This window comes from Neltuma alba, unplaced genomic scaffold (assembly GCF_004799145.2).
Source record: "Neltuma alba isolate B1F8T4 unplaced genomic scaffold, ASM479914v2 tig00012244_pilon, whole genome shotgun sequence".
Lineage (NCBI taxonomy): Eukaryota > Viridiplantae > Streptophyta > Magnoliopsida > Fabales > Fabaceae > Neltuma > Neltuma alba.
Window position 1 is genome coordinate 536 of NW_021636773.1, and position 21,813 is coordinate 22,348.

Here is a 21,813-nt window from a genome sequence, read left to right on the forward strand (position 1 = left end):
CCTCCCCTCCCCTCAATTCACCTCCCCTCCCTTCCCCTTCATTCAATCAAACAAAAGCATTAATCATTTAAGTTGCAGTTGTGTCAAATTTAAGGAAAAATCACATATAAATAACACTTGAATTCTAAAGTTCCAGATTAGTCATTCTAATTTCACAAAAGACAAATAGGTCTATAGGTATTAAGTTGAGATTTACAAATTTTAGCAAATTACTTTAATGCCCTTTCTCTCATCCTTGTTTGTCGTTTCTCTTACTTCATGTTCAGAGAGCTCTTCTCTCTCTTCAGGTCCTCTTCTTCTTTGAAGGGCGTCGAACTGAAAGGCTAGGCATGAATTGTCAAAGGATTCGATGAAAAAGAAGAAGATGTGGTCTCTCCTACAGCGTTCTGATATGTTCCTAATGAATATTTTATGATGTTTGGGGTTTGAGACTTGGCACCTCCCGTCTTTCATCTTCTTCATCTTCCATTCTCAATCCATCCCAAACCCATGAGAGAGAGAGAGAGAGAAATCAGTAAAATTTAGAGAATAAGTAGAGAAAAAACAAGGGAGGGAGAGAGAGAGAAGAAGAAGCACCCATAGAACTAGAGTATTTTTATGCAAGGTTTGAGAGTATATTGATTACCTTTCTACTATCTTCTAATAAAGTTTATTTTTAATATCTGCTAATTTGTTAGAAGGAGAGCCAAGCAAATAAGTGAAGAGTGGATGCATATTGTTTCAAAAAGAATTTCCCGGGTCAATGAAGAAGTTTAAGAAGAGTGTTGTATACACAAATGTATTATCTAACTATTGTTATAATATTTGACTTGTGATTGTAGATAAAATTTGTTTTAAAAAATATATTTAATCACTATTATTGCGTATTTATTGATAACAAGTGCAAATTATGTTTACCTTTAGGTGTCATTATAATAAATGTAGCTTTTAACAACATTTGCGAAGTGATTGATAACTCTAAAAATGAATATATCAATTTCCATAATATGTTTTACAATCTCTTTATTTGTAACCATTTTTAATCCATTTGCACACAATTTTACTAAACATATAATGAGAATAAGAACTTGTGAAATAAAAATGACTATTTGCATAAAGAATTTTACAATTTGTTATAACCTATTTGCAAACAGTTTTACAAAACCAGTAAAATGAATCACAACTTAGATAATGAAAGTTGTTTTTGCATTAGGGGATTTATAACTTGTTTATTTGTGACTATTTTTAATTCTTTTACCCACAATTTTACTAAATATATAACGAGAATAACAACTTATGAAATGAAAGTGATTATTTACGTAATGAGTTTTGCAACTTATTTTAATCAACATGTTAGTATGTGAAAATATTCAACTGCCTTTTCTTTTTCTTACTCTAGGGGTGTATTAGTCATTCTATCAAAGTCTACGAATCCGAAATTCATATCTCATGCCTATTTGGTCATTTCATTTATTTGGATCACCTTTTTTTGTTCTTTTTCAATTTCAGTGAGGTTTTTTTGGGTCATTTTCTCAATTTTTAATCCTTAATTCAGACTAAAAAAAATGAGGAGTCTCTATTTTGTAATTTAGATGTATAATACTATTTATGGTCCTTAATAAAAATCTCATTTGATTTTTTTTTTGTTTTAAATATAAAACCCCAATTCACTTTATCTTTTATATTTTTCATTTTTTAAGGTAGTCATTCTAATAATGACAATTCTAACCAATAAACTTGATTAGCAAGGATATTTTAGGAAAGACAACACCAACTAATTTAATTTATTTTTTTAATCTATTTAAATTAATTAAATAACTTTTATATTTAGGATTAGAGGTTGTATTTAAAAGATGAAGAACATCAGGTCGTGATGATTAAGAAATAATGACATACAACAGAAAAGGGTAGTTGGGTTGTCCGTTTGCTATTTTGGGCCCGAAGTGGTAATGACGGCAAGTAGGGCCTTGCCGACAAAGGAGCTGCTTTTAATCTATACGGACCTCTAAAATTGTGGTTCTCCATGTTTTACCACCCCACCAATCCGTGTCCTTCCCTCCTCCTCCCGCTTTCTTTACCCTTTACTTGTGATCCTTCTCTATAATCGAAAGCTTTTTTTTTTTAAAAAAAAACACACACACACACACACACAAATCATATTATTGATAATTTGCAAATATTTATTATATTTATGTCATTATCTAATCCCAACACACTATTATTCAATGCACCTTTAAAAATTTTAACCGTGAAAATTATTTTGGATCCAATTTTACCTTTTTCCATTTAGATGCTATAAGAGAAATTGTTGTTACAATCTTCAAAGATTAAATTCTTTCGTAAATTAATTAACTTTTTTCTTCATAAACTTATATGATCATCACAGTTATGATTTCTATAATTAAAACCTCTAGTCCTTTCATATTGGGTTTGTTTTTAGGGGATTTGGATCCTTTCCATACTCTTTCTCCCACTTCTAATTCATACTAAATCTTATTCGTTCATTCTGGCGATTCATTTAGTTACTGCTATCATAAGGAAGCATTATAATCTCACTTTCAAAGGCATTTAAGTGATCCTAAAATCCGAATATATATATCTGCCAACAATCCTAATAATAAATATATGATATTTAAATCAAATGAACAGTTAAATAAATGAGTAAGATTAATTAAGTATAAATAAAGAGTATGGATAGATTGTAAATCCCTCGGATGTTGATGGTTTAATTTGTTCTGGTTTTTGTGCTTCCAGTTTCGTTCAAACGTGTTTATCCTTTCGCTAAGGGGGGGAAATCTTTGCCATGCTGGAACGGAGCTGGGAGGTCCGGGTCACCTGGTACAGGAGAGAAGCCAACCAAATTGCTGATCGTCTTGCTCGAAAAGCTCTGAATTGTGCTAGCGGAGTTGCTTGTTTTTCTAGTATTCCTCACTTCATTTCGGAACTGGTTGACAGCGATAATTATGCTGCCTGTAAAACTTACCTAATCTTGCGCATGCTTTATATAAAAAAAAAAAAAAAAAGAAAGAAAGGAAGAAGCAGAAATCTCACATTAATTAATTACTTAAATATTCAATAATTCCAAAATCACAAAACTACCCCTTGTCTGTGGGCTCAGGCAAAGGCATCGGACTCTCTCATCAGAAAGAAGGGGTTTGATCTTGAGGAGTGTCACTTTGTTGTGGTTGCAATCGCGACGTTAGGAGAGATATCACCACAGTATAATAAAGCAGGAAAACTCCTACCTATTGGGTCAGGAAAAAAAGAGCCTTGCTTGTCATGTTCTCATACCCATAGATAGGTCCTAGTAGGTGAGTCTAATTTTTTTTCTAGAATTTCTCTTGCCAAAAAACTGAATATAAAATGCTGTGGGAACACCGGCCGAATCAGCCTGATACCGATGACAAAACTGGAAGCCAAGTCTGAAACACTTGAATATTAATGCAACTGCGTGGGGCTGCCCGAGACACCCATTATCGTGATTTACAAGGTCTCTTATTAATCACGTCAAACGCCCCTTAATCCTATTAATAATTCAGCAAAGAATACAAAAGTGGTAATCTTTTATTATTATTTTTAAATCAACGCAAGGAGACGCCATGAATCAAGATCATGGTCTTCCTCGGTAAACTTTCTTGCAAACAGAGATCGGTTCTGGGCAGGCGTGCACAGCTGTGAATTTGCCGGGCAGCTCTGCAGACAATTATCACCCAAGCTGCCGGAAAGCACTGCACCGCCGTTGCCGGTGAAGAACCCAGCCGGCGGCTTCCCGATCAGGAAGTTCCCGTCCAAGAACAACCTCCTCATGGATTTGCTCTGACTGTACTCCAATGGGATCCTGCCACGTAACGAGTTGTACCGGAGTGACAAAAACGACAACACAGGATACGCGGCGAAATTGGCGGGCGCGTAACCTTGGATCTTGTTAAACCCCAAATTAACCGCCACGAGATCACTGTTACCTCCGACCGGTCTCGAGGTCTCGAGGCCGGTAAAGCTATTGTTCGCCAAATCAACTTGCTGAAGCGAAGGTAATGAAAGAACCAAGCCTCAATTTTGCCGGCGAGTGCGTTCTCGCTGAGCTCAACCACCTCCAATTGGTTTAGTTTCTCGAACGTAAATTTATTCAGAGAGCCAGATAATGAATTCCCCTTCATCGCGAGTTCGATCAGGTTCGGCGGAAGCAACTTCGGGAGAGGCCCAGTTAGCTTGTTGAAACTCACGTCCATTCTTCTCAAGCCAGCAAGAGAAGCCATTGCACTTGGGAGGGACCCAGAGAAGGAGTTATGAGAGAGGTCGAGACTCTCGAGCGACTTAAGGTTAATTATGGAAGGAGGGATAGAGCCAGAGAAGGAATTGGATCGGAGAGATAAGGATTGGAGGGTGGTCAGGGAGAGAGAGACGGTGGGATTTGGCCGGAGAAAGAGTTGTCAGAGAGGTCCAAGGTGGTGAGTTGGGTGAGCTGGGAGATAAGAGGGGAAAGTGAACCAGAGTAGCCGGCGGGGTCGAGGGTGATTTGTGTGACGCGGGTGGAGTCGGGAGAGCAAGTGAGGCCGCAGACGAAGGAGGTCCGGCGAGGGAGAGAGCAAGGATCAACAGCGAAGTTCCAGGAAGCTAAGCAAGACGACGGAGGGATAGAAGACGGAATAACGGAGGCTTGAAGGCTTTGAGAGCTTGAGTGTCTGAGGGTAAAGTGCGTGCTTGAAACAGAGGAAGGCGCAAAAGGAGAATGAGAAAGAGGAAGAGGCGTTCCAGAATTGAAGAACGTGTTCCCATTCTCAGATCTCACAAGGATTTCAGTGAAGCAAAGCAGAACAGAAGCTGATGTGAAAGGGAACGAGGAGGAGGACGATAGTGGGAGCCGCAAAGCAGAGAAGAACCAGTGTTATGAATGAACGAAAAAAAGAGAGACTTTTTGAGACAGTGGGTTGACCAAATGGCCAAAGAAGATTGGTTGGTTAAGGCTGGAATAGCGGTGCAGAAATAAACGTAGGAGCACAGACTCTGGATTCTGTCTGTGGTCGCACCAAGAGCTTGATTGGGTTAAGTATTTAAATCACTCAAAAGTATAATTTTGTTTCTAGAATTGCTTCTTCTTGTTTTGTTTTTTTTGGGTTATTTAGTTTCCTGTCAATGATGTTGTGAATCTTTTGCCTCTAAACCAATTCACGTCATTAAAGACATGGGAGGAATTTAAAATTGAACCATAATGTTTATATAACCAACTAAATATAATTGAGTTAATACTGCCAATTTAGTTCATATCTTATAAGGAAATAAGTTGAACTCTATTGCAGATATGGCGATATAATTCACTTTATTTTTTTTAAAAAATGTTGATATAATTTTGGTTTGTTAAAGATAAGGTTACTAATGATTAAGTTGGTAACAATGTCCTGTAATTTTCAAACTATGAGTTGGTACTCTAACCAACTTGATTCCCAATTCTCACTAATTTATTACATGTAACAACGCTCGCTAATCCAACCACTGGTGCTCTATAAAGTGGGTAAATGAATGGCTACCTTACGGTCTGTATTTTATATACATGTAAATATTGTACATGTATATTCTTCGGGAAGCAAAGGATTTTATTATTCAAATTTATGTGAGTTTTAAAATTGAATCAGAATCAATTTTTAGTTAATAAATAAAAAAGGGGATCAAAATAGGGATGGAATCTTATAGGTGTGAGATAGTGTATCCTATCTCTAATTTTTCTTCATTGTTTCCTTCAGTCTCACTACATATTAAATTGATTAAAAATTAAATGAGTCCATTAAAGCACTCGCTCAAGGAAGAGAAGAATGGAATAATTCATGATTGGGTGCTTGGGCTAATGAAGGAGAAATTATTAGTATTAATATCAGAACTAAGAGAAATCAAATCTTTCCGAATTACAAACACATCACATGGGTTTTTGTCTTTTTACCACAAATGTCTCTTGTTATTTGTGAAAACTGCAATATCAAGGATACCGTCAATAAAAAGAGAATGAGCAAAAAAAGAAAGAAGGATTACACTTTATACACACATGTGGTATCCTCTTATTAGAAACAATCTAGTTTGAGGTACTGTTAGGTACTAAATGTGAATATCTCTCTTGAAAAAAGATTTTAACATTAGTTTACTATATTATAAAAAACTAGTATCTTTTGTTAAACCTAATTTCTTGTGGTCACACAGTATGCACACATAGGCAGCGTTGTTGACAAGGACAGCGACCTCAGCCGAATTCTTCATGATAAAATCTTGTTCATGAATCAGCCATCCATACTCTCCCAACTAGATTCTGGGGTGTAGAGCCTCTGTTTTTTCCTTTTCATAAAACGAACGAAAGAATTGTACGAAATTGCCTCAAAAGAGAAATGATGGTCAAGAACCACAGAACCACCAAGAGCTGTCTGATGCAATTCCACTCTGGCTAAAATGGATTGACTTTTTTGTTCACAAGGATTAGAAAGCAAGCACTTGTCTTTTCATAAAGAACGATCGAGTTTCCAAGCAGACACACCCTATATGTAAAACTTATTACTTAATTGATCAAATATAATTCACAAGGACTTAATTGATCAAATATAATTCACAAGGACTAGTGTTGATCTTTCTTTTTACTTATGTATAGGGAAGAAATAACAGAACATTCGTCAGAAGTGACGTGCCCCACAGCAGAATTGTATATGGCTGAAGAGCTAATGGAGACCGTGAGGGAGGGCTCACGTACCCGGAGATCCTTACGCACTCTGAATGTACAGCCGCCGTCCAATCATTCATAATACTCACTTGGAAGCGCACTAGTGTGTACGAGAGTTACAAATATATACTTTTTTCTAAAATTTACACGATATGCACACGAAAAACAGAGAGAATTACAGCAAGTTGCTAAAAAAAAAAAAACAAAATAAGTCTAAAAAATTATTATTTTTACTCTAAAACTTGTCATTATAAGCTACTTAGATTGTTATTGAGATTTTTTAATAATTTTTTTTAGAACCACATTGTAATTTTCTCCAAAAAAAAACTGCTGAAACAGATATTACCAAAAAAGAACTCGCATGACAAGAGATTGCGCCAGATAAAATTAGAAGAAGTGATGAGAAAATGTAAAGTGCAATGTGATAAATTACATATTTTATATTTGTACAGAAAAATACATATTTTAGATAATCTATTATAATGTTATTTCCGAGTAACCATACATCGAAGGATTTTTTTTTGTGTGTAAATTTTTGTGCCTTTAACTTCGGCACTTCGCATACTGAAATACAGTTAGATTATGATTAAAAGAGATCTTAATTTTTCCAAAAGCCCGGTTATGATTTGAAGCTTCCAATCCCTTTCCTCGCCCCAATGCAATTATACAACGAACAAGGATAAAATTTCATCCTTAAAAACTCCGACTTACGGAACATACAAACAGTGGCTACGAGCACTCCGAAAGAAAAGTCATCAGTTCTTTGAGGCTGATTGGAAGATAAAAATTGCGGTCAGAACGCCAACCAAGGCTGTTACTGCCAGGGCAACTGTAGGCAGGGGACTGGTGAGTCCAAAGTTCTGCATGACCAAATAAACAAGAAAATAAGCATTCCTTTACAACGACAGAGTCACCTAATAATCATTCTTTGCACCACTCTCACAGCTGAATATCACTTGAAAGGGTGGGAGGGGCATTGTAATAAGTAGAGGGTATCAGATCTCCAGAAATAAATCAGTTAGTTTTCACCTAGTTTATATGCATATCACAACGCACTCGAATTTGGTTACCACACTATGTTCGAAAAAAGTTCATATTAGCACGAAAGGAAGCCAATAGCTAGCGGCTTATAATTCATTAAATGACGCAAATAACAAGCAATGCCAAAGCTTATAAGATGGTGGGTGCCAATCAAGTTATAAGATGAATGGCATAGCCACACTTCGCGGTGTTCTTCATTTTCAAAACATTGAAGAGTTAAAATGTCATTGCACAGGTTAATATTCTTTATACATCTTCATAGTTTGGTCGGCAAAAAATGTCCCATTTTCTGGGAGGGGAAGTCAGGTTGTGAGAGGTAGGTAACAGCTAAAAATCCCTTGCATGGAGCAAATTAAAGCTATGCAAGGCTCATAAGATAGAAACGGGTATGATGCATTGTTATTCTTCCCCGGCTCATTTCTGCTGTGATTAAGCATTACCGTAGCCATGCTATCAAATTAAAGTAACTTGCTAAATACAGATAATAAATCATACCTCCAGAAGACCCTTTCCTGTAGCAATTTCAACAGTGATGGCCACTGCAAAGCCAACCATAGCTGACCGGCCTAGCCATACGTCCAAGCTGTTCCCTCCTCGGGTGCTTTGTTCACACCTTATTGAAACAGGTATTGCTTTGCTAGCAGGCTGCCTTGCATAGCTTTTCCGAATCACTAGAAACAAAGTCAAACATCAGTACCATTTATATCACTAGGTAAATAGCTGGGATGTTATTTCAACATTGTTTTAGCGCCTTGCCACCCCCAACCAAAAACGGGAAAGAGCAACTTTGAAAGCATATCAATGTTTCAGATGGCCAGCTAAGTCAGTTCATCTAAAACCTTAGTATCACGAGATTGAAAGCAATTTTTCCAAAAATGAAAATAAGCACAGCTGGAATTAATGTAAAGTTAATACTAGAAGTATGCTGACTAGACAATAATGTTAGCTAAAAATACGCCGTGAAGGGCTGTGATTAGTATAGCTTAATGTCTGGCAAAAAAAAAAAAAAAATTAGCAGAGCTTAATGACTTCACTTTAACTATTTGCCTCATAATACGAGGTCTCAAGTGGTTTAGCACTCAGTGACTATATTTCCAATGAAGGGTTTTCTCTACATATTTATTTCTATACGCTATATATTTTCAATAGAATTGGCAATGCTGAAAATCATTTCTTTGTCTCCCAAAATTGGTGTTTGGCAATCTTAAAAAGTGCTTCTGAGAAACAATTTTTCGCAAAAAGACAAATTCCTTCACATATTTATTTCGTAAACCATAAAAATACTTTTAAAATCATAGTTTAGTTTCCATCCAAACACTCCTTAGTCAAATTCAAGGGCCGGAGCAAATAAGTTGCAAAAGGAAGATATTCCCTAGGAGCTAGGTAATCCTAAGCTAACAAAATCCAAGAGCAATATTGAGAAATAAACCCAAATGTGTTGAGAACTACAAAGGAAACAGGGCATAGTTTTTCAATATGCAGGGCAAGGGGCATAAATTAAGAAGTGGCAAAGCACTGATTCTTACACAGAGGGGAACCAGAGGCGAAGGAAGTTCCTCTGGAAGCGACATTGGATCGGGGAAATCGACAAGAAGAAGTGGATTTGGGTAAGCTGAAAGCACAAACATCTGCAGAATAATTGGTGAATTCCAGTTAAATATGAAAACTTGGGACCAAATTAAAGCCGAGATAGAAATGGAAATGGGTTACCGCGTATAGAGACGGAGAAAGAAGCAGAGGCTTGAGCAAGGGCCATGGAGGCTGCTGTTCTTGCGGAGTAGCGAAACTAAACGGTGCTCAGGAATTGTGTTTTTATCTTTTGGTTTCGTGGGAGTGGAGACACAGCGGCTGATGCTAGCTCTTTCTCGTTCCAAGATGACCAACCATGTTGCCGACTCAGGTGATAGACACGTGGCCTCTTAGCCTTTTTTCTAATTATGGATAATTGCAAATAAATATTTGTATGGAGCGGACATTTATAGGTTATAGTGTTTTTTTAAATTTTTTTGTCAAAATTTTTATAGACGTATTGCTTTAAAAATGATGGCAAAAAAATTATTTAAAAATATTTGAATAAAATAATAATTCTAAAAATAGTTTTTCAAAAAATCTAAAGAAAAAACAATAATCTTAACAATTAGTTAAATATTAATCTTAGTTTCATTTCTCATTATTCAAACTAATGAGTTTTTTTTTTAATGACGGATCAAACTAATGAGTTTTAAGTCTTGTAAAAGGTAATAACCACGGCTTATCTACTCTTAATTCATAAATTTTTTATTATGGGATTTTAAGTCTTTTATTGAAAAAATTGAAAGTAACTTAAGTACGTTTATTTTGAAATCATTTCATGACATCAAAATACAGTTGTTATTTTTAACAATGTTACAACTTATAATTTTAAAAACCACTTTTGTTCAAAAAAGCTCATTGTCCAAAGAAAGGATAAATAATAGATTTTCCCTTACCGGGTGCCAATATCTAAGGCAGATAAAGCTCCACGTCCCGCATAGAGATTTTTTTTTTTTTGTGGTTCCCTTTTTAACAATCGTACAATATGGAGTTCAAGAATCAAGACTCCAGACGAATCCAAAGAGAACGATATTTTTATATATTTAATTCAAATTAAAAATAGAATGGTGATTTTTTAATAAGCTAAAAATAGAATGATGATACTGCTGTGGAACTTAAACAGTATTAACTGAATGGACAATTATTAACTAAAATTATTAATTTGTTTCCTTTTCTGGTTCAAAAGAGTATAAGATAAACTGGGAATTATTTTGTTGGCAAAAAAAAAAAAAAAACTGGGAATTATTTTGCTGAGTTCGTACTTCGCAGCCAGTTCGAGGAGATCGCTTTTCTCGTCATCTGCCTAGTTGTGTTTTGCTATTTTGCTCATACTTGACGGGAAATGGCTACCTTTCCAGTTGGGACTAGTTTGCCTCCTTCACAATCCCAATCCCAGCACTTGCGGAGCCGAGCACTTCACTCTCCATTTCATGGCCTTCGCACCTTCCAATCTCCACTATCATTATCATCTTCTTCCTTCTTTGGTTCTTCTTCTCTTTGTAGAATTACGGGTCTCAGGTTGCCTGGTAATCATGTATTGGCACGCGCTGAAGAGAAGGCTAGAGGTTCTACTTCGTTTCAAGAGCAGCAAGCTGAACAACGTCCCGAGAGACAATTTCAGGTTTCTATATTCTATGACCCCTTCCGTTGTTTCTCTAGTTTATGCATTCGGTAATCAATGATACATCCCAAATTTACCGTAGCATTGGAAAATGGATCAAAATTCAAACTTTTGTTTAGTTGTTAAAATAAGCTTACTTCATCACTGCAATGTTCAATGTGTTGACTCCCCCCCACCCTTTGGTTTCTGGGACTTAGTAGTACACTTTTAGTCGCTCTGATTTTAATCTTAAATTGATGATTCAATCTTTTCTTTCAACATTCAGAAGTAATGTAATTGAGTTCTCTGATCATACTTCCTGACGGTGACGAAAAATGATGATAGCCCAAGTGAATCACATTCATTGGTGGGATTCAGCACTTGTTAGGTGACAATCAATCAGATGAGATCATGTGACCAAAATACGAATTCACCTAATTACTTTTAATCCAGTAGATGGACGTAGCCAAAGCATGTTTAGGTTAACAAGTGCTTTTTTTTTTGTTACCACATAGGTAGAACATGTTAAAAGGACAATTTTTTTGGGGTGTGGGGACACTGGTATAATCAATGTGCTTCAGCCAATTACTTCAGGCGGTATGGAAATTTTGTGCGTGGGTGTTGCTTGAAATTGCAGCATCTACTTCTTAGATGCTATCGTTCACACTTAACTTTGAGATTTTATTCAGGACTTGATGTCAGAATCTGGAACATGTGATCCCCTGTGCTCAGTAGATGAAACCAGCTCACTAGATTTTGAAGAAACTTACCAGCCCAAGACTGATTATTTGAAAGCTCTCGCCATATTCGCAGCAGCTGCTGTTGGAGCATTGGCAATTAACCATTCTTGGGTAGCCGCTAATCAGGTTAGGTTTATCAATGTCACTATCTGTAAGTTTCATAGTAAGTGCATGCATTTGGAATTTTCTAATTCTGCTTTATTCTTACTTCTTTTAGTTCTACATGATCATCAAATACAGGATCTTGCTATGGCATTGCTATTTGGAATAGGATATGCAGGCATCATATTTGAAGAATCTCTAGCCTTCAATAAAAGTGGAGTAGGATTGTTGATGGCTGTAAGCTTATGGGTGATACGGAGTATTGGGGTAATATTCATATTTAATGTTGAAAAATAGGTAAATTCTTGATTAATCAGGGGCTTCATGCATATGTTGCCGGGGTTTTGAGATCTGGATTGCACTTTCAAGGTTTTGACTAACAATGCACAGGATGCAGAGTGACATGCATTGATGCATCTATTCCCCTGCGCATGCGTGTGTGAAATTTCATTTTCATCACCATGATGACAGTCCACCAATTGATCAATAATATATATGTTTTTGTTGCCTAAATTTGGTTATGTCTTCTTCATTCATCCTCTTCTCTCTTTGACATTCATCATGTCTCTTTGCCGCCCAAGTGATATGTATATGTTTATGATTCAGTCCATATCTGTACTCTCCTGGGTCCTTTTCAGGCTCCTTCAGCTGATGTAGCTGCTTCAGAACTGACACATGCGTCTGCAGAAGTCAGTGAAATAGTGTTTTTCTTGCTTGGTGCGATGACCATTGTTGAGATAGTTGATGCTCATCAAGGGTTTAAGTTGGTTACTGACAATATAACAACTCGAAAGCCACGCACTCTTCTTTGGGTGGTGAGTGCTTTATTCTGCATCGTGTTATCACTTCAGAAGAATTTTCTAGAGTCTATTTTGTTTTTCCTCATTTATTTGACTGAATCGGTTAAAATCTTGCATGCTTTTTTTGGCTGTCATTGGGTGATATTTGCAAGCTTTCCTCCTTGCAAAGAGATGCAGTTACCAACTTAACGTGAAGGCTATGCTGAAATGCAACACTTCTTCCGGTGTCTTATAAACTTAACTTTCATATTTTTAAGGAATAAAATGCATTATTTTTAGAAGAATGGGCAGCCGTAGAACCATACCCTTCTTCTGTCCCTACCCCCGTACACATGATGTGGCTTTGCAAATATGTTGTGCGAGACCACATAGACTATCTGTCTATAATAAGAACGACTGATATATCTGTTCCAGTAGCTATGAGGTTATTTTCTATGAAATGAAGATTTTGTTAATTTTTATTATTCTAAATTCTCTGTAGTTTATACCAGTAAATGGTATTTTAAAATGGTATTTTAAAATATTAATGTTATTTTTGCAGATTGGGTTTGTCACATTTTTCCTCAGTTCAGTTCTAGACAACCTGACATCTACAATTGTCATGGTTTCTCTGTTGCGGAAACTAGTACCTCCATCAGAGTATCGAAAGTATGTGTCTCTCTTCTGACAATAGTGCAATAATTTTCTGTTATTTTCAGTATAATACTCATCCATGCTCAAAGGACTAAATATAGGCTGCTTTTCTAAAATGCCACAACTAGAGCGAGTGGAGATATTTATTCATATTCTTGTTTTTGTTCTTTAATTTTCTTATGTCCCTTCCCCACTTTCATTTGCAGCAACTTTATAGCATCGGGTTTTCGCACCCTTTTCGTTGTCATAAAGAATAGTAGCATAGACACTTTAGGGATCTTGAGAATTTTGCTCCAAGAAAGGATATATCCCCATTTGTTTCCTCTAGCACTATATATTTTTAAGATGATACCAAATTGTGGTAATCTCTTGAATATTTAATCTGCAATTTGCATTAATTATGTTTCTTGATACTTTTATTGATGGTCATATATAGTCCATGGGTAAATCTTCTAAACTTGCATTCTTGAACATTCTCCACTTGTTTATGAGGTTTAGCTATTGTGTGTCTTCATTGTTAACTTGTGCGTAGATATTTATCTGGAGTTTAAATATGTAATAGCCACAGTTTAAACAAATACCTGGATATTTCCTGTCACCCTGCCATAGTTGTATCCCAAGGGCAAGAGTAGTGGAGGAGTGAGTCCCTCAAATCTGGCTTAATTAATTTTCATTCTTGACCCATCTGAGCCTCTATCTTCAAGTTTCTTTCAGAAACATGCTCCTATATGAGGTAGTTTTCAATGAGTTTGCTTATATCAATTTTGTTAAAAGCAACTTCTATTTATATTTAGACATCCTCAAGGGCTACTGATTTAGATTTATTGCAGGATTCTTGGAGGTGTTGTTGTTATAGCTGCAAATGCTGGTGGTGCATGGACTCCTATTGGCGATGTTACCACTACTATGCTGTGGATACATGGTCAAGTATCCACTTTGCAAATAATGAAGGTTATTTCCCTTGCAAATTGGACCTGTGTTATCTGTTTGCTTAGATCATGCTACAATCTGACCTGAAACATCAAGACACTGGTAATAAAATTTAGCAGTTGACATTGTGAGAGATTCTTCTGAGCCTTAGGCAGTGATAAGTAAAACATATGTAACGTCTTGGTCAAACTTGTCCCTTGTTGTTCATTGATCGCAAGCTCAGTGCATATGTCATATAACTGGTATCAATAAATGACTAGTGTTTGCAAGTATATTCATGATTGCATTTTCTTTTCTTACAGGGATTGTTTGTGCCTTCAGCTATCTCTCTAGCTGTGCCGCTGGCTCTTATGTCACTGACTAGGTACTTTCACTACGAAAAGTAATCTAGAAATGTGATTTGAATTGTAAGAATTATCTTAAGAAATTATGAGTTAAATGACACTAGCATTTTGTTCAGTGAAGTTAATGGGAAGGGACAGGATTCACCCAATGTCTTGGCATCTGAACAGATGGCTCCTCGAGGACAGCTTGTTTTTGCTGTGGGTCTAGGAGCTTTGATTTTTGTACCAGTGTTCAAAGCCCTCACAGGTTTACCTCCTTACATGGGAATGTTGCTTGGACTTGGTGTGCTTTGGATCCTCACTGATGCTATCCACTATGGTGAATCTGAGAGACAAAAACTAAAAGTACCACAAGCCTTATCAAGAATAGACACTCAAGGAGCACTATTCTTCCTAGGAATTCTATTGTCTGTCAGCAGGTAACTTAGAAAACCGGTGCATTGATCGATTTAAATCTAAATGAAAAACAAAAAAGAGAAAATCCCAAAAAAATGGTTGTTGAATTTCAAAATTCCAAATCAAGAATTATTACAAAAATGTGTTGTCATTTGATTTTCGAACGTGGTCATTTTCTTTATGAGTGTAGTAACCAATACTGATTTGGAATTTTGAAATTCAACCGTCACTTTTTTGGGATTTTCCCAAAAAAAAATGCATTACCAAGAATTGTGCCGGATTTCCTTTTGGGAAGAGGCAATCCTACATGAATTATGCTCACGTATTCTTCCCCTGTGAAATATACTGTTGCCTTAAATTTTCAACTTGCTTTGCATTGAACCAAGTTTAACGGTATTATTCTTTAGCCTGGAGGCAGCAGGGATTCTAAGGGAATTAGCAAATTACCTCGATGCTCATATTCCGAATGTTGAATTGATAGCAAGCGCTATTGGAGTCATATCAGCTATAATAGACAATGTTCCATTAGTTGCAGCAACAATGGGAATGTATGATCTATCCACTTTCCCACAGGATTCTGAGTTTTGGCAGTTGGTTGCGTTTTGTGCTGGTACTGGTGGCTCCATGTTAGTCATTGGCTCAGCTGCAGGAGTTGCATTGATGGGGATGGAAAAAGTGGACTTCTTTTGGTACCTACGGAAGGTATGTGCCACTACAAAGTATCAAAGATGCTGCCCTTGCCTATCAGGGCGGTTTTGTATCCATATATGATATAAAAACTTTAACAAGCCAAAATATTTATGAGCTATTGACAGTGCATCTCTTTTCTCAAACTTTATGCAATATACAAGGGCCATACTAGGTTGGTAATAGAAGCTATTTTTGTCCATTGCAGGTTAGTGGCTTTGCTTTCGCAGGTTATGCTGCCGGCATTGCTGCGTATCTAGCAGTTAACAGCCTTCACATCTCCTTACCCACAACTCTGGCCGAGATTCCTTTTCTTTCTGGTTCCTAAATGAGCAGTTCAGAGTTCACCGGCATTCCAAATATTCTTGATACAGTGAACGTTGTGAATGAAGATTGAGCGACTAAAGTATGGCTTGGACACAAGATAAAAGGCATTCTGGGAGACTCAAAATATTCCTGGATTTGATAAATTGTAAATGTTAAGAAGCTTTCTTAAATGCTTACATTACAATTAGTTAAAGTAAGAGATGTAATTTCTCATCCCCAGAATTAAAAAGGGGGGTAAGAGATGTAGTTCTGGATATTGCATGCTGCCATTTAGGTTTATTATGTGAAGTATCATCAGACCAGATCACTTTTCTCTTGAAATGATTGAATTTATGAATAGAATTCTAAGCTTTATTGTGATGGTTCCAGCAGACAGTCCCGAGTTTGGAAGGGGGAAAAAAAACCGAAATCGAGAGTCGTAAGTTAGATCCACTGAATTTCCCAGATGAGTACGAGCATCCAGATTTTTTGCCAGTTCCATGTCTCTAGGTAGCACGTTTCCATATGAATAATATGCGAAGAAGCACCCCTAATGTCATAAACATGTAAGCTTTCAACAAGTTATCCCAATTAGTAGTATAGTTCTATCATAAATATATGCTTACTCTGGTTCTAAATTTAGAAGGTAATTGAGAGTTTTTTTTTTTTGGGAGGATCAACTGGTTCACCTTAGGTAGCCGAATCTCACACCCGTGTACAGATACACGCGAGGTCCTCTCATAATTGAATTTTCTTTCTAAATGGTCACATTTACAGCCTCTTGGGGAGTTCGAGATTTTTGTTTGTATCAAAACATGATTAGTGTGATTTATGTCTCGTGGAAACCCTGAGCTACTAATGTAAAATTTATACGACATGTCGTTCGAACTCTTCAATATCACGAACAAGTCAACTTCTTTCTGAGCGCGAGTTACCAGGAAACACAAGATGACCATGGAATTCATCTCATTCCATTAATAATTTAATTATTTTTACAAGCCACTTTACGTACGAATTTGAGCTCTAGTGGCGTCGCATCCTCCACCAGACAGGAAAACTTACCTCACTTCGTCTCCAAAATTAGAAAAAAAAATGACAAACTCGAATGAGCAACAACTCGACTAAACAATTGTTTATTCTCGTGATGAAATACTAAACCCCGCTACACGGGGACCCAAAAAACCCACTATTGCAAAACTTGAATTATTCTCTTCTCACCCCTCTAAAACTACACTCTCAATAAGCCATTCAACAAAACGGTCACATTAAGCAGCCATCCCCAATCGAAATTAAATAGCCAAAAAAGAAGACAAAAATCAATCTCTCATTATAGCTTGAGGTAAACGAACTCTTCAATGGCAGGAATCTCGCCTATCTTCCTCAAAGTTTCTTTGCTAGGTTGTTCATCCACCCCAATAGCCATTACAGCGTGCTTACGAGGAGCAACCCTTCCCACGCTCATGAAGCTGACGTTTACATTCTCCTCTGCCAAAACACTTGCAACCTTTCCAATCATACCTGGTTGATCCACCTGTCTGCAAAGTATAATGCTACCTTCCAAGCTCACGTCAACATCAAAGGATCCAACCTTTGTAAGATGAGGGAGACCATCTTTCACCCGACCTTCAAGCTTAATCTCCCCAGATTCCGAGAGTGAGCTGGCAAATCTAGATTCCACATCAGCAATTTGGACCTGGATGAATTTAAGTGGACTTTCAGGGGAATCATCAAGAATGATCCTCTCCTCAGTTATCCTGAGTCCTCTCTGCTTGGCAGTGAAATCAGCATTGACTAAATTCACAAAAACACTGGATATGGGCTCAATGAGACCCTTGGTTATCATGGCACGTATAACCCGAGTGTCAAGGTCATCAGGAGCTCTAGCAGAAGCATAAGTCACTTTCACTGATTTTACACCACTTCCTCCTGCTACCAATTGGACAGCCAGTCTCCCCAATTTCTCAGCAAGGTCAACAAATGGTTTCAACTCCGTCAACACCTGCAGTTAGGAAAGATAAAATAGAAATTCAACCCATTGTAACTCTAATTTTGCAACTAAGTTGAGCCAATATTGTAAAACAATTTCAATCCATGAGTCACAGGATATCATGGGCCTCTAAGACTTCCGAAGTGGGCATTAATTCCACTAGAGCAAATAACATTTAAAACCCAAAAAAAATAAAGGAAAAAATTGTTCCATATTTATTCATGGATGTCAATCTCAGTTGTATACTAGGACTAACTATTCACAAACGTGAACAGTCATCTTTCACAAAAGCAGGTTCTTTTTCCCATTCAAATTCTATCAGTAGAAAGAATGAGAGACCAGAGAAGGATCGTGGCAACAATTCAGAATATAAGACTGCTGGGAAAATGATAAATTTCTTTTAGTACCTCAGCAGGAACCATTGGTGCGTTGACTGCAGTAGCAGCAAGCTCCCCTTTCAAAGCCCCTACAACAGCTTCTGCTATTTCAATAGCCACACCTTCCTGCGCAAAATTTTTTTTTTTTTTTTTAATGAAAGGAGATTCATTACTTCAAAATGATTTGCAAAAAGGCATAACTGCCATCACATGCCCCAAAAAAAAAAAAATGTGCCAGGAGCTATACGAAAGAAGAGAAGAAGAACAAAGAAAAGGTTGGGCTCGTGACAGAGCCAAAAATACCTGAGCTTCCACAGTACTAGCACCAAGATGAGGCGTTGCAGTAACTTTTTCATGGAGAATCAATTTGCTGTCTTTTTGGGGTGGCTCCTCTGTGAAAACATCAAGCGCCGCCTGAAATAGGAAGACATGGTTAATTAGTTTCCTTCACAGTGAGCACTGGGTGCTTACAAATAAAAGAGAGTGGAAGCACCTGAGCTACAATGCCATTATCCAGTGCCCTAACAAGAGCCTCCTCATCAATAACTCCTCCACGAGCGACATTGACTATCATAACTCCTTTCTTCATCTTAGCGAAAGTCTCATCATTGAGAATCTTTGATGTAGCGGGAGTAAGAGGCATATGCAAAGAGATAAAATCCGCAGTAGCAATGGCTTCCTCAAAGCCCACTAGTTCCACACCAATTGCCCGAGCACGGTCTGCTGGAGCATACGGGTCATGTGCAATGACATGCATACCAAGTCCCTTGGCACGTCGAGCAACTTCAGAACCAACCTTCCCAAATCCCATGATGGCAAGTGTTTTCCCAACCAGGGACACTCCTACATACTTACTCCGTTGCCATTTCCCTGGATCGACCATGATACAGGTAAATCAAGCAGTAAGGACTTTATTGATTAAATTAATTATCATAAAAGCGAGGCAAAAAAGAGGGTCCAGCATAAAAGGTAAGGAAAGACAATAGTCACAGGCCCTCAACTAGATTTTTCTCTGTCACACAAAACTACTTTTACCATGCTATAGATATGCTTCATTCTAATTCTTTAGTAAAAGGCGAAAGAATAGTTCGCTCTGTGCTCACCCCACGGCTCCGTGCTTCGTTCTAGTTCTTCAATACATACAAATCTATCGAAAGGATCTCCGATAATTTTATCATATGCATGCAAAGCAAAGATCATCAAACCTCAAAAAGTACGAGAACAGTCGTTCCTACATCCTTTGAAATGTTTGTCTTCTAAGGGGGACCATTTTACTAAGCTTACTCCCCTCATTCTCAAGCACTTCGATGCACGAGCACAATAAAAGTATGTGGAAAGACTTCAGTTTTCATGGATTACTCCAATTCAATTTAAAGCACGAAAAGAAGCATGCATAATAACAAGATCAAAATCACTCACACCCAACAGACACAAAGTATTCGATAAAATGCTCGAAATTGTAACAACGCTCAAATCGAATTCCAGCATTCAATTTACTGACCAGCTTTCACGGACGCATCAGCCTGTGCAACATTCCTAGACATGGCGGCCAAAAGCGCGATCCCATGCTCGGCGGCGGCCACTGTGTTGGCCGTGGGTGCATTCACCACCAAGCATCCATGCTCGGTAGCTGCCGCCAGATCGACATTGTCGATTCCAACGCCTGCTCTCCCGACCACCTTGAGCCTTCCACCAGAAGACTCGAAGACTTCGCGGGTGACCTTAGTTCCACTACGCACAATCAAAGCATCGCAGAGCGAAATCTTGGTGCAGAGCTCCTCGGGGCTCAGATTATATGAGCAGTCAACGTTCGCAAAGTCATTTAACAGCTTCAGCCCGGCTTCACCGAGCTTCTCCGATACGAGAATAGTGGGCTTGGCATCAAGACCCGCGGAGACCACCACCACGAGGGGCCGAGGGGATCGGGTCCTGCGCTGCCGAAGAGAGACTGAGAAGTGTGAGGATAAAGGGAGTTTGGAAGAGAGGGAGAGCGATGAGCTCCGGAGGGAGTGGGTGCGGAGGGCTTGGGGTGCTGAGGCAGCCATAGTGGTGGAGTTGGTAAGTTGGGTATATTCTGTTTTGGGCTAAAATAAAAATGCGCCGCCGATTGATGAGGAAGAATGAAAGGAAAATGCGAGGGAAGTGGCATTTTATAGTATGGAGGGGAGATTGAGTTGCACGCGCTGAGATGCAGAATTGGAAGTGTTTGCCGTTCGCCTTAACCAGAAATTTGGTCACTGAACATCCTGAGTCTGTGAGTCCCATGGTTTTTCAACGTGGGACGCAAGCAATTCCATTTCACTCAGCAACATTTGGGGAGCAGGGGACTGTGTCTGCAGTCTTTTTTTCTTTTTTCCCCTTTTTGGTGACGTCTGGGATTTGGATACTTCCCCGAACATGGAATCCGGACGCCAGTGTACTTCATGAACGGAACTTTCAAAAATGGATTTCTTTTCGAACTAGGAATCAGCCGCATTCTTTATTAGTCAGAATTAGCCTTCATCAATTTCAAGAATAAATTTTTAACAGTAACTTTCGTCATTGATACAATAGCTATATAATTAATTTAAAAAAATTAGTTAAACTGATTATTTCTAATAATCATATATTGATTTCTTAAATTATCCTATTTAATCATCTATATTGAAACTATTTCTTAATATAACCTCTTACCACAGCAATAGGGACATTTTGAAGAAAATATTATAAATTTAAAAAAAAAAATATCACATTCAAGATTAAATTCAATTATTTAACTAGTTCTTATATATTTTTTTTTGATCTGAAAAACTAGTTCTTATATATAAAATCATAGTAATTAATAATACGACAAGTGATGCAGATGCATTCATTAGTAACTAAAATTAGAGAAGAAAATCCAAAGTGGGACAGTGGGCATCTTTTCTCTTCTGGAGGAGTGGGTTTGTATATTTAAAGTCTTTAAAATTAATTTAATTTTTGGTCCCACGAGTTTGTTTTTATTTTGATTTTGGTTTATCAAGTTCCAAATCATAGTTTTGGTCTCTCAAGGAACACTATAATCTAAATATTTATTAAATTATAGGGGCTAATATTTTAAATAAAAAGAAACTTGAGAGACCAAAACTTATGATATGAAACTTGAAAAACCAAAAACAAAATAAGGATAAATTTAAGAGACTAAAAATTATATTAATCTTTTTATTTTTCTCAATATTAACTAATCTCGGACCTCTTTATGAAAAATAAATAAGATTCTTTTCTGAACCTAAATATAAGGAACTACCCGTCACTTACATTTATTTTTCAAGAATAGTTACGCCCATCAAGATAGTATCAATATAAAACTATAGTTTATTTATGATGGGATTTTTTTTGCCAGGTTATTTTATGATAGGATTTTATGACTAGTATTAAGATTTTATGAAGTCGCGCGGAAAGCATTAAAAGAAACTTTTCCTGTGAATGTGGAAACGGTGGGAAGAAATAAATAAAAACCACGACCTTGGCATAAACCAAACGGGAAAGCATTGTGCAACAATTTAATTATCTTTGCAATGTCACCCTAGATTAAGAAAAAGCTGTGTGTTATTATGCAAGTTCCAGTCCAAATCCATTCATGTGAATTGACTAAAATATTCTGTCT

The 21,813-nt window shown here is 37.3% G+C and overlaps 3 protein-coding genes and 1 pseudogene across 3 annotated transcripts; 1 reads left to right on the forward strand and 3 right to left on the reverse strand.

The window, feature by feature from the left end:
• Positions 1-3,589: 3,589 nt before the first annotated feature.
• On the reverse strand, positions 3,590-10,310 carry LOC114725333 (probable LRR receptor-like serine/threonine-protein kinase At4g36180; annotated as a pseudogene).
• LOC114725334 (stress enhanced protein 1, chloroplastic) lies at positions 7,096-9,574 on the reverse strand. Its single transcript, XM_028911832.1, has 4 exons — positions 9,425-9,574; positions 9,241-9,342; positions 8,210-8,385; positions 7,096-7,533 (listed from the first exon to the last, which is right to left on the reverse strand). The coding sequence occupies exons 1-4, from the start codon at positions 9,468-9,470 to the stop codon at positions 7,429-7,431; spliced, it is 429 nt and encodes a 142-aa protein (XP_028767665.1). The 5' UTR covers positions 9,471-9,574; the 3' UTR covers positions 7,096-7,428.
• A 288-nt stretch (positions 10,311-10,598) lies between the features above and the next one.
• On the forward strand, positions 10,599-16,209 carry LOC114725332 (sodium/proton antiporter 1). Its single transcript, XM_028911831.1, has 10 exons — positions 10,599-10,907; positions 11,576-11,752; positions 11,867-11,995; positions 12,367-12,543; positions 13,070-13,176; positions 13,992-14,112; positions 14,394-14,455; positions 14,552-14,854; positions 15,239-15,533; positions 15,727-16,209. The coding sequence occupies exons 1-10, from the start codon at positions 10,629-10,631 to the stop codon at positions 15,844-15,846; spliced, it is 1,770 nt and encodes a 589-aa protein (XP_028767664.1). The 5' UTR covers positions 10,599-10,628; the 3' UTR covers positions 15,847-16,209.
• A 564-nt stretch (positions 16,210-16,773) lies between these two features.
• Positions 16,774-20,303, reverse strand: LOC114725340 (D-3-phosphoglycerate dehydrogenase 1, chloroplastic). The gene is made up of 5 exons (XM_028911839.1): positions 19,690-20,303; positions 18,682-19,058; positions 18,492-18,602; positions 18,219-18,314; positions 16,774-17,823 (listed from the first exon to the last, which is right to left on the reverse strand). Exons 1-5 carry the CDS (start codon positions 20,231-20,233, stop codon positions 17,152-17,154), a joined length of 1,800 nt encoding a protein of 599 aa, XP_028767672.1. The 5' UTR covers positions 20,234-20,303; the 3' UTR covers positions 16,774-17,151.
• Positions 20,304-21,813: the final 1,510 nt, after the last annotated feature.

What these genes read in the sequence shown, in the direction of transcription:
- LOC114725334 (XM_028911832.1), bottom strand. Translation starts at nt 9,470, where the DNA reads ATGGCCCTTGCTCAAGCCTCTGCTTCTTTCTCCGTCTCTATACGCG. An exon ending in TTTCTCCGTCTCTATACGCG is followed by an intron (nt 9,343 to 9,424) that starts GTAACCCATTTC and finishes ATTATTCTGCAG; the next exon opens with ATGTTTGTGCTTTCAGCTTA. An exon ending in CAGGAAAGGGTCTTCTGGAG is followed by an intron (nt 7,534 to 8,209) that starts GTATGATTTATT and finishes TTGGTCATGCAG; the next exon opens with AACTTTGGACTCACCAGTCC.
- LOC114725332 (XM_028911831.1), top strand. Translation starts at nt 10,629, where the DNA reads ATGGCTACCTTTCCAGTTGGGACTAGTTTGCCTCCTTCACAATCCCAA. An exon ending in CACGCACTCTTCTTTGGGTG is followed by an intron (nt 12,544 to 13,069) that starts GTGAGTGCTTTA and finishes TTATTTTTGCAG; the next exon opens with ATTGGGTTTGTCACATTTTT. An exon ending in ATTCTATTGTCTGTCAGCAG is followed by an intron (nt 14,855 to 15,238) that starts GTAACTTAGAAA and finishes ATTATTCTTTAG; the next exon opens with CCTGGAGGCAGCAGGGATTC.
- LOC114725340 (XM_028911839.1), bottom strand. Translation starts at nt 20,233, where the DNA reads ATGGCTGCCTCAGCACCCCAAGCCCTCCGCACCCACTCCCTCCGGAGC. An exon ending in TGATGCGTCCGTGAAAGCTG is followed by an intron (nt 19,059 to 19,689) that starts GTCAGTAAATTG and finishes TGGTCGATCCAG; the next exon opens with GGAAATGGCAACGGAGTAAG. An exon ending in CTAGTACTGTGGAAGCTCAG is followed by an intron (nt 18,315 to 18,491) that starts GTATTTTTGGCT and finishes AATTTTGCGCAG; the next exon opens with GAAGGTGTGGCTATTGAAAT.